The 12,319-nt window shown below is 33.9% G+C and overlaps 1 protein-coding gene across 5 annotated transcripts in view; it reads right to left on the reverse strand.

Annotated features, from left to right (window-relative positions):
• Positions 1–12,319, reverse strand: part of KIDINS220 (kinase D interacting substrate 220) — a 176,562-nt gene that overhangs the window by 88,973 nt on the left and 75,270 nt on the right. For all 5 annotated transcript variants that reach the window (XM_051976080.1, XM_051976081.1, XM_051976079.1 and 2 more), the window contains exons 21-22: positions 12,153–12,297; positions 5,661–5,823 (exon numbers count right to left, since the gene is read on the reverse strand). In XM_051976080.1, the coding sequence (XP_051832040.1) occupies positions 5,661–5,823; positions 12,153–12,297 (308 nt within the window). The remainder of the gene's footprint in view (positions 1–5,660; positions 5,824–12,152; positions 12,298–12,319) is intronic.

The following is a 12,319-nucleotide window of genomic DNA, read 5'->3' on the forward strand; positions in this document are numbered from 1 at the left end:
ATAGGCAACAAATAGCAGAAATTATAGTGACATAAACTACAATAATTTAGTACACAACTTTAACCGTTGAAAACCAATGACAAAAACATAGAGACAAAAATGCCTCACTCAGCAACACTGTACATATTTGCCAACTGGCATAAGAAGGTAGTCAAAAGTAACAACGTTTTAAAATAAAGGATAGCATTACAAAATGATAAAAAGGGTTTTCTAGATTACCTAGTCCAAGCCCATCACTTTACAGTTCAAGGGGTAAAACACATATATATCCTTCTCACCCTGGTGCTGACACTTATTACCTCACACCTGGAGTATTACAATAACCTTCAGAATGGCATCCCTGCCACAAGGTTCATCCAACTATGCCATCTTCACTCAGCTATCAAAGTGATTTTCCTATGCTAAATTTTCACCTTCTACAAGATGATTTTCCTGATTCCTCATTAATATTGGTGCCTTTTCTGAGATTATCTCCAATTTGTCCTATATATATCTTATTTGTATCTAGTTATTTTCTGTGAACAGGATATATCTTTAGCCCTACCACTTTGCTATTCTCAACAATACAGTGATCCAAGAAAACCTCAAAAACTCATGATGAAAAATGCTATTCACCTCCCAAAGAAATGATGTTGTCTCTATGTAGACAGAATCATACTTCTTCTTTCTTTCTTTCTCTTTTCCTTTCTTTATTCCTTCCTTTCTTTGAGTTTTCTTGCACAGAATAAGTAATGTGGAAATATTATTAATGATCATACATTAGATTGCTTAACATCACAAGGAAAAGGAGAGGAGAAAAAGAGGTATATAATTTGGTACCTAAAACTTTTTTTAATGTCAAAAATTATTTTACATGTAAGTGGGAAAAATAAGATATTTTTAAAAAGTGACATCCTACAATGAATCATATCTTCACCTCCAAATTAATTGAAACAGGTAGAATATATATGATCCCACTCTGCTTAATATTTACTGATAATGGAGTAATACCTTAGTTGGAATAGTAGGATGCCATTTTGAAGACTTTTTTCTAACCAGGTGCCTCTTATCCATTCAGCAAATATCATTCAAGGTTACGTGAATGATATTGAAACAGATAATAATATCGTTCAATTATTCTCTTAATAAATATGAAGGCACAAAAAAGGAGACGTTGCCTTATGCTCAAAGTATTTGCCACTGTAATGGAGGTAATATAGTGCAAAGTCCAAATGAAGAAGGACTTTCTGAATGGTGAAGTCCTCTAGATGCTCCTGTTTGTAGATGACACTGTAATGGGAGAATTAAACTTTGTACTGACCACAATGGCTCCTGAAATAAATAACATTAACCACTGAAAAAGTTTAGCCTCCACACCCAGGGGAAAAAAAAAGCCAAGTGGGATAAAGAATGCCCTCTGCTAAGATTATGAGACATATTCAGAGGGATAACCTAAATAGATTGTTCATGAGTTGAAAGTATATATATATTGTAGGTTGAAAGTATAAATGGATTGACCTAGGCTCAGAATTAGAAAGGAAGAAGAGCACAGGATGGAGTGTCTTCAAAAAACAAAAAAGCTCCTTTAATGATCCTACCACCTCCTAGAAACAAAGTTTTATTTATTTGACATCCATATTGTGCCAAAGTTGACCTATGCCTGTGATACATGGTACAGTCTCCAATAAATTGAAAATGATGAGATTAAGAGTTATATGGTAGATATGCGGAGACCACAACATATAACCAAAGGCATAGTTTGAAAGAGAAAAGAATAAATGAGGTCATCAGGAAAAATGCAAAGAGAAAATGGTAATGTGATAAAGGGGAAGAATGACAAGGACCCAGATAGAATGCTCCATCCTCATGATGTCAAGAGAAATCAGGAAAGGCCTATAACCCTTTGTGTTGAAAGGATGGGAGGTCATAGACAAGAGGATGGATTATGAGCTATAATTTTAATATTTTGAAGGAATACTCAACTTGATGTGATCATATATCCATGAGTAACTTTATTAGCCCAATCTTATTATTGGTTTTTTTTTTGGTTTTTTTGCTGGGATAAAGAGGAGAATGTGCAGAATATAAATGTTAAATCTTATAATACATAAATGGAAAGAAAATATTTAGCTAAAAGTTGCAAACATGAATTTAATGACCAAAATAAAATTCCACCACAATATTTTTGTTACCCTTAATATGTCAAGAAAATAAATAACTTATACTTTACCTCAAATTACTAACTTCAACTATGAACAATTCATTAATTCAACAACTAATAGTCTATTACATGAAAAGTATGAATTTAAAATAATGATCAATGCTAAAAAAACCTTAATATTAAATAATAAATAACTAAATTCATAGCATGTTAAATAATCGATCAAATAATTAAAAATTATTAAGTGTTTATTAAATCCCATGTTCTGTGCTAAGGGAGTCAAAAAGAAGTAAAGATAATTCCTGCCTTTGAGGAGCTCACCACTTAAGTCAGGGAGACAACAAACAAGCAAATATAAAAATAAAAGAGACATATAGGATAAATAGGATATGACTGAGAGGAAATGCACTAGAATTGAGAGGTTGAGAAAATCTTCCTATGGAAGATTAGATTTTTTGTTGGGATTTAAGAGAAACCATGGAATTAGAAGGCATAAATAAAGAGAGCTACTGGGGAAAACCAGAGAAAATACCCAGAGCAAAAAAAATGAAATATCTTGTTTATAGAACATCCAGGAGCCTACAATTGCCATATCAAAGAGTACATATTGGGGAGTCAAGTATAAGAATACGGGAAAAATAAGATGTGGCTAGGTTATTTAAAAGGGCTTTGAATACCAAAAGAGCATTTTCTATTTGTTCTTGGAGGTGAGAAGAAGATAAATAGGGGGATGACATGAGCAGACTTGTGTTTTAGGAAAATCACTTTAGTGGTTAAAAGGAAGATAAATTGTTATGGGAAGAAACTTGAAGGTTATTACAAAAGCAGGCTGTTACAACAACCCAAGTATAAGGTGATGAGTATCAGTAGCAGAGTGGTAAGAAGGAGACATATTGAAAAAGTATTGCAAAAGTAAAATCAAAAGGCCTTGGTAACAATGTAAATATGATGGAAGGAAAGAGTGGGGAATCTTAGGTTATATACTTAAAGGACTGGAAAAATGGTGTTGCTTCTTACAATAGGGAAGGTAGAAAGGAAGATGGTTTAGGAGGAAAGATACTGAGTTCTGTTCTGAACATGTCAAAGGCCTACATACAGTTCAAGACATCTGAAAGACAGTTGGAGATGTGATACTGGAGGTCAGCAGACAGAATGGAATAGGAAAGGCAGATTTAAGAATAATCAGCGTAAATTAAGACAACTCTGAGATACCACTACACACCTGTCAGATTAGCTAAGATGACAGGAAAAAATAATGATGAATGTTGGAGGGGATGTAGGAAAACTGGGACACTGATGCATTGTTGGTGGAGTTGTGAAGGAATTCAATCATTCTAGAGAACAATTTGGAATTATGCCCAAAAAGTTATCAAACTGTGCATACCCTTTAATCCAGCAGTGTTACTACTGGGCTTATATCCCAAAGAGGTATATAAAAGAGGGAAAGGGACCCATATGTGCCAAAATGCATGTGGCAGCCCTGTTTGTAGTGGCTAAAAGCTGGAAAATGAATGGATGCCCATCAATTGGAGAATGGCTGGGTAAATTGTGGTATATGAATGTGATAGAATATTGTTCTGTAAGAAATGACCAGCAGGATGAATACAGAGAGGCTTGGAGAGACTTAAATGAACTGATGCTAAGTGAAAGGAGCAGAACCAGGAGATCATTATATACCTCAACAACGATACTGTATGAGGGTGTATTCTGATGGAAGTGGATCTCTTCGACAAAGAGAACATCTACTTCAGTTCCAATTGATCAATGATGGACAGAATCAGCTTCACCCAGAGAAGGAACACTGGGAAATGAATGTGGACTACTTGCATTTTTGTTTTTCTTCTCAGGTTATTTTTACCTTCTGAATCCAATTTCTCTTGTGCAATAAGAGAACTGTACAGTTCTGCACCCATATATTGTATCTAGGATATACTATGACATATTTAACATGGATAGTACTGCTTGCCATCTGGGGGAGGGGGTGGAGGGAGGGAAGGGAAAAGTTGGAACAGAAGTGAGTGCAAGGGACAATGTTGTAAAAAATTACCTATGCATATGTTTTGTCAATAAAAAGTTATAATAAAAAAAAAAGAAAAATCAGCATAGAGATGGTAATTAAATCTATGGGGTTCTGAAGGATCCCCAAGTGAAGTAGTAAAGAGGAAGAAGAAAAGAAAGTCCAGGACAGAACACTATAGGTCATCTATAGTTAATAGATTTTTGAATTGAAACTGAAAGAATGAGAAACTGACCTCTAAAAATGACAGAAAACCTACAAACCTAATGTCCATATTCTTAACTCATAAAATAATTTTCATTATCATATGTTAATTATTTCTAGGTTTAAAACTATGAGCTGACACAAAAATATAATTTGAGAAGGAAAATCAAACAAAAGGTGAGAAAAAGTTTCTTACAGAAAGTAGTGATGAACTGAACCTTAAATGAAGTTCATCAGAAGCAGAGACAAGAAGAAATAGCATTTTCTTGAAATCCTTTACAAAGTCACATAGATGGAAGTCAAGATTCTGAGTTCAGTAAATAAGTCATTATGACTGGAAGTATAAGTATCAAGAAATTAATGTGAAATAAGTCTAGAAGAAAGTTGGGATTAAATTGTGAAAGATTTTAAAAACCAAAAAAAGGGGACAGACATCTTGAGAGAATAAAAATTAACAAGATTAAGCAAAATAACTAGATATGGAGAGCAGTGGATGTGGATGAGTTTTTCACTTGATCATTTTGCATCTTACAAACTTTTTTGAGGTATCAAAGAACACAATAGAATGCTTGTTGAGTTACTACAGATAAATTTCACTTTAAACCACATTCACTTAAGGTCCAATTTGTAAATCTGACCAACTATAGCAATCTCAAAATCAAACATGATTTATTTTGACTCGGAACTATAATTCGTCAACACTTATTAGATAAAGAAATTAGATGAACCTATTTAAACTTCATTAGGATAAATATATGTCTAAAATTTATCAAATAACACACAACTTAATTTAATGGGCTACCAATATTTTTATTATTTAATGATAATCAAAGACAAGTAGTATTTTCTAAGCTATCTGAGAAAACACTTCCAAATAGATCTTCCAAGAATGACACTCTCCTAAATAACCAGAATAGTAGTGTGGGTAGTATGACTGTTTTCATGATTACCTGTAGTAAATAAGAATACTCAATGAAAAGGGAATTTTATTATATATTTTGGCATATGTTTACATGTCTATATATGTCCATCTATAAAAATGTGTAGTATTAAATTTGGAGAAATTGTCATATATGTGCTATACAGATAAAGGCAAAATATTCCTATTTGAAAATGCTGTATTGGCACCAAAAAATAAATGAGAACACACCACTCTGAAATTATAGTAAATATCAAAAGGAAAATTTGATTCAATATACAAATACTCATTTTGCATATTCTTCCAGAACACTTTTAACACATAAACTATAATTTCAACTCAACTTAAAGATATAAAAAAGCCTAAGTTAGCAATTGTACCTTTCATAGATGGTTTTTAATGTCATTTGATCTGGAACACCTTCGGTTTCCTCCAAATACAGTATGAGCCATGAAGTTCGGTATGGCCACTGTTCCGTAATGTTGATCCAGCTAGCAAGCCTATCCCAGTTGAAACTAATTTGATTGGCTCTCAATAATCGTCCTATAGAATATGAAAGCATAACATTTTGTAAATTAAGATAAGACGAAGCCAAAAGAAAAAAAAAAAAGAGTAAACTATCCAAGAGACAAATTAGATAATTTAACTTTGCTCTAAATAAAGTGAAACACCAAGTATGGTCACACAATGATTTTATCTTCTTTAAGTATTTGACTATAAAATAACCTCATTATAGATATTAGGCTAACAATTTTTTGGGAGATACTTTATACATACACATGAAAACCAAGATCTTATCAATCTATGAAAAAGTTTTTCTTATGTTCACTCCAGAACTGTAATAGCCTAAGCTTTCCTAAGATCATGTGCATCTTGCTGTACATTTCAAGAACCCTAACACTATTTACTTTAGATATGATTCATATATGTATCATATATGTAGCAAGTACAAACTGGATTTATGAGAATAGGTTATGCTGATTAATAAAGTCATTTAGATTACATAAGTCTCTGGTATTTTAGAGACTGGGATTCATAAATAAAAGATTTTTGTTTTAAATTAAAAAAAAAACAAAACAGATAAGATCCTGAAAACATTTAAACAATACCACAACAATGAAAATGAACTCCATAGATATTACACAGAAAACTTAAAGGATTTAAGTATATTACTACTCTGGCACTTAAAAATGAAAATGATTAGGAAAAAAATTTGCAGGTAAATAATTCTGACAGTACTTATTTGCATGTTGTTTATACCATAGAAATGTGTTAAGGGACAGAACTCTGAACTTGAAACAAAGGCTTCTTACAAAGGGCTAAGTCAGTGGAACTGATAGAGACAATGGTTATCTAGTTTAGCATGGTTCAGTATGATTGATTTAATCTTACAACAAATCATTGTTTCCTAGTAATAAAATGATTGGTTTATACTCAGTGTAGAGCATATAAGCTAGGAGCCTTAGCCAGGATTCATTTGGAGAGATTCAAAGGGCAGAGAAGAAGCTCAGGCTCTCTGAACCAAGGAGAGATAGGCTAACTGGGCCCCAGGAAAGGAGACAAGACTTTGAAAGAAATAATAAAGGATTTGGACTTAAGCACCTGGCTGTTCTTGTGGTGATTACTCGAACTGAAAGGAAGGCTGCTCCAGAGACCCAAGAAAACCGAACCCAGAGAACATTACAGAAATGACTCAATCAAGTGTAATATATCTGCATATATACCTGTGTATATGTATATGTATATATACCCAGGCACAACTTAATGCAAAAAAACAAACTCGGACTGTTTCTATTTAAAGCTTTAATTTTTAATTTTTCTTAAATGATGACTCTGAATTTATCTTTTAAAATTTTATCTAAAACAACCTTCATTTTTAAAAATAAAAATAAAAAAATTAAGTATACACCCTAATTAAATTGCTGTATATACCTTTAAAAAAATTTACTTTACTATTTACTAGCCAACTTTCTCTTCTTCATTTCTGCATCTCTATGATACAAAAGCATAGACTGCCTAGATGAAAACTTACTTTTGCTAACACTATACCCTAATTACTTTATCTCTTTCTACATTGGACATATGCCTCCCATTTCCCTAATACCCATTAACCTACACTTCCATTGAGGCCTATGGAATTTCTCAATTTAACAAACTGTTTCTTAAATAAAACTGTTCTTTTCAAACCCTTTTCAGACTTAGAAACTAAATGACACTTCATCCCTTACCATCCTCTCTAGTACTAGATACAGCCTATGTATACCTCTATGCAATGGGACTATGGGGAAGTCAGTATACTTCTTCAATCATCAAATATTTATTCATTAAATTTCATTATTAATTATGAATTTTATAATAATTAATCACTAATTGATTTACAAAGGTTATATGTCATTTGATCCTCACAACAACTTTTAGAGGTAAATACTGTTATTATTCCCATTTTACATGAGAAAACTGAGACAAATAGCATTTAAATGACTTGTCCAGAGAATTAGAGAATAATAAAAAAAATTACTTTGATAAAGTCAAGGGCTACTTAGAATTAGAAAACTTAAATTTATGATAAATACAGATGGCAAAATAGCATGATTTCATGCAGTTCTATTTAGCAACATATGAGATGGAGTAAAAGAGACAGCTAGTAGGAACCATTCACAGTTGTGATTCAATAAGGGGACATGGGATTTACTGTAGAGGATACTGTAGTGTCTGAACTAATTAATTAAAAGATAGAGAGGAAAGGGAAGTCAAAACAAAGGTAATGGCCTGAGAAAGTACTGAGAGGTATAAGGATTGGAAGTTATTTTGAAAATAAAGGACATAAGAAGAGGTAATAAAAAAGACTGAGATAAGATAAAGGAATGCCACAAGGCTGATGAGACTAGAGTGTAACTATACATATATGTAGCTGAGGTGGAACGGAAGGGTTGGTCATGGATTTAATGAGACATTAAGATGGTTAAGAAACTATCAACATGTAGGCTGAAGTCCCATGGTAAAAGATGCAAACATTTGTAGAAGAGCAAAAGTCAGTGAATCCAGAACTTGAGAAAGGAAGAATAATGAACTTAAGGCAGGGGGGAAGAGGAGGAAGATGAAGAGGAGGGAAATGCCACTATGATCTAAACTGGGTGATAAATTTTGATTGAATGAATTTCAAAGGAGAAGTTACAGATGGAGTTCCTTGAAGAAGGGAGAATATGTGAGGAACAGTGAGGAACAAAGAGTAATCTAAAATTGTGAGTAGGGAGGGATTGATATAAAAGAGAAGATGTAACTGAGCCAGTTTCCTGGCATAGACCCTTCCTTTCTTCAGCAAATCAGACTGATTTCTTCCATCATGTGCAAATTTCCTGACTTGGTCTCTAACTGCCAGAGCAGCTCCCCGTAGCTAAGCAAAACACCATCCCTTCCTATTACCTTCCCCTTTCCCCTGGCCTAATCTGCCTACAGTCATAGGAAAGGAACACTATCCTACCAGCTCCCCCACAAAACCACCCAGATGCTAATCCCTTCCAATTCATTTAACAAACTCTCACAGTCATAACATCCCCATTTCAACGATCTTGAACCTCAACAGTCTTTATACAAACTGGGTTCTTCACTGCCCTCTGCTGCTCTTATTCTCACTCCTCTCAACATACTCCCACAAGGTTGCATTTTAAAGTTACCCATCTTCTCTATAGTGCTCTCATGTACTTACTCTGTAAGTAATGAACCTGCTTTCATCAGGAACTTTTCCTTTCCCATTTGTTTCATCTGCTGACTCACTGAAACTTTACTTCTTCCTCGCCACTCTTTCTGGCACTTGCTATATTTTCACTCATTACTTCTACTCTTTATCACTTTCAGACTCTCTTTCTATTTCCATTATTCAGTTATCTTTCCAACTTTGGGGATTAATCAATGCAACCAAAATTCGGGTAACTATTATCTACAACCTCCAGGACACTCTCCTTTCTTCAATGAGTTCCATGGCTGACCCGGTCTCTCTCTCCTCCCCAAAACTTGTTTTCAGACCGGGAAACTTAAATATATACAATAACCCCTCAGACCTCTTAGATCCCAGTACATCTTACTCCTTTCCCCAGACTTGAGTCCTGAGTGCCTCCCTCATCGACACAGAGATGGCCCCACACTTGATCTTGTTATCACTTCCACTTTCAAAAACTCAAGTTCCCTGCCAGCATTTCTTGGCTGCCTCTGCCAGGCAGCCCCATATCTGCTCCTACCATTACATGTCCCCTAGACATTTCTATCTGGATGCCCCCTAGGTATCTAAAAATGAACACCTCTAAAACAGAACCTATTGTTTATTCCCCTACACAAATCCTTGCTCTGACCTTCTCTATTTGTGGCAGGACCCTCTACCTTTTCAGCCAAGTAGGCTTATGGTGTTAGCATTACCCTTAAGTCTTCATTCTGACTCACTGCTGCATAATCAGTAAGTTTTCATCAGTTCCACGCCCAGGACATGTCACTGTCTTTCCCATAGCTCTGGCTCTTATTTCCTCACCTGAACCACTGGCTCCTACTAGGTCCCCCAGCATGCATCTCTTTCCCCTCCTTAATCTATCCTCCACAGAAATACTCCAATGAAAGAGGCAACAAGACATAGCACACAGCATGAAGTCAGGAAGATCTATTTTCAAATCCCGTCTCTGGTACTTTATTAAAATCTTGAATCTTTGTTCATGCTACTTGTCTTAAGATTCATTTTCCTCATCTGCAAAGTCAGAGGTCCTTTTCAGTTCTAAATTCATAATCCTATAAAATTCCTAAAATGTGAATCTGACCATAATATTCCCCATGTTCATGAAACTTTGATAATTCCCTAGTAATAATAGAATAAAATACAAACTATTTGGCATTTGAAACCTTTCACAATTTAGGCAATATTTACTATTATTGTAATTATTATAATAGTTAGCATTTATCTAGTGGCTACTATGTGCCAGACACTTTGCTAAGTGCTCTACAAATATTATCTCATGTGATCCTTACAACTACTCTGGGAGGCAGGTGCTATTATATTATTACATCCATTTTACAGCTAAGAAAACTGAGGCTGAGAAAGCAAGTGACTTAATTAAGATCACAAGTTTAGTAAGTATCTGAGGTTGAATTTGAACTCAGCTCTTCCTGACTCTTGGCCCAGAATTCTGTAAACTGTGCTACCTAGTCATCTTTCCAAGATGATTACACATTATTTTCCACAAGATGCCTAATTACTCAGGAAATCTATTTAACTGGACTGCTTCCTGTTGTCCACTATATATGGAACTCATATATACTCAGCTCCCTTTCAGGCTTAATCTCAATACTCCAGACTTGTAAAGGCCTTTCCTGATTGCCTTTAAGCTAGTTCTAACTACCCCCCGTTTCCTACCAAAAAAAAATCATTTTTAATATGTACATTACATTTATCTGTGAATATCTTGCACCCTTTTCTCTCCTTGACAAAAGAACTCACTCTCTTTTTTGTTTGCATCCTCATTAACATTGGTCAGAGTGTGGCAGGGGCTTAATGAATCTATGCTTATCAATTATTTTCTATAAAATTCAAATTTTATTTTTTTCAGCAAGTGAGATAATCACTATAAAAATTAGTTCTATAAATATTAAACCCCTACACTGTAATTATTACTAGAGCAAATTATATAAATATAAAATTTAATCTGAATTCAAAATCAGATTTTTCTCCTATAATAAGAAAAGTCTCTAGAAAGACTTACTCTAATGACTCATCATGGAATAGAAATAACTCTATATTCTTAGTATCTATGCCAAGAGAAAAAATCCTCTACTAGGTGGAAAGGCTTTGAATATAGTAAGTGTAGCAAACTGTTTTCTAGGTATGAGAGTAAATAAGTAGGAGTATCACACCACACTTAGTGTAGAACTCTTTGGTAGTAACAGTGACACAAAAGGGTGATAAAGGGAACTAAGATTCATATGGTGTCAAAACTATTTCTAAATATAATTTAAATGTGAAATCTTTAGCCAGTGATCAATCAACAAGCTTTTATTCAGTATCCACTATGTTGCATGTACGTACTATGCTAAGCATTCACTATACAAAGACAAAAGGGAAAAAAATCTACCTTCAAAGAAATTTTAATCTATCCACAGATATAGTATTGTTATATACCTATGCAACAAATACATGGAAAATGTTAGGAGTCAGTTGGAAGAAAAACAAACACATACTGTTAAGAGAATATTAGCATTCTTAGTATAAATAAAAATAAAAGGCAAATGGACATCATGATTAAATGGAACAATGAATCACTGATTCTTTGGAGAAATTTATTTTATAACATATCCAACAATAACAAGAATCATCATTTCATGAGATATTTGGTCATCTTGTACTACATGCATTACATGGTGCAAAACCATTAGATAGTTCATATGATCCCCAATGTTAAAAGAAAATGAGGAAGGCCCATAGCACATAGAGTGAACCTTGGGGTGAATGATTAAAGCACCAAAAAAAAAAAAAAAAACACTCAAAATAACCAGCAAACATGAATTTTGACCTACATCAGTAGAGAAAATACTTCTATCAATGAGATCATAGATCCATTTGAGTTTTCAAATGTTTATTTATCAACAGGTGAACAGTTTTTTGACATCCCAAACACAAACTGAATTTTGGGTATATGGCTTCTTGTTATTTCACTGAGCGTTTGTTGTATTTATGGAATATAATTTTGAAGAATGAAACTGGTATTAAAAATAACTTCCACTGCATTCTCAACAATCTTTTAAGCACAAATTGTGTTACTTTAACTTGTTTCTGAAAACATCATTTGAAATTATCAAAGATCATTTCCTATGTTAAAGAAAACAAATAAAAGTCTCACCTGTAACAGAAACAATATTAAGCAGTCTTCGCATAATCTGAGGACTGATATCACTGAACCAGTCTTCTGTCACCAATAACTTTGTAAGATCAAAAGACATCTGACGCGTAATGGACCGCTGCATCTGTCTTCTTCGATAAGTATCCTATAAACAACACAATGCAAAA

This window comes from Antechinus flavipes, chromosome 2, assembly GCF_016432865.1.
Source record: "Antechinus flavipes isolate AdamAnt ecotype Samford, QLD, Australia chromosome 2, AdamAnt_v2, whole genome shotgun sequence".
NCBI lineage: Eukaryota > Metazoa > Chordata > Mammalia > Dasyuromorphia > Dasyuridae > Antechinus > Antechinus flavipes.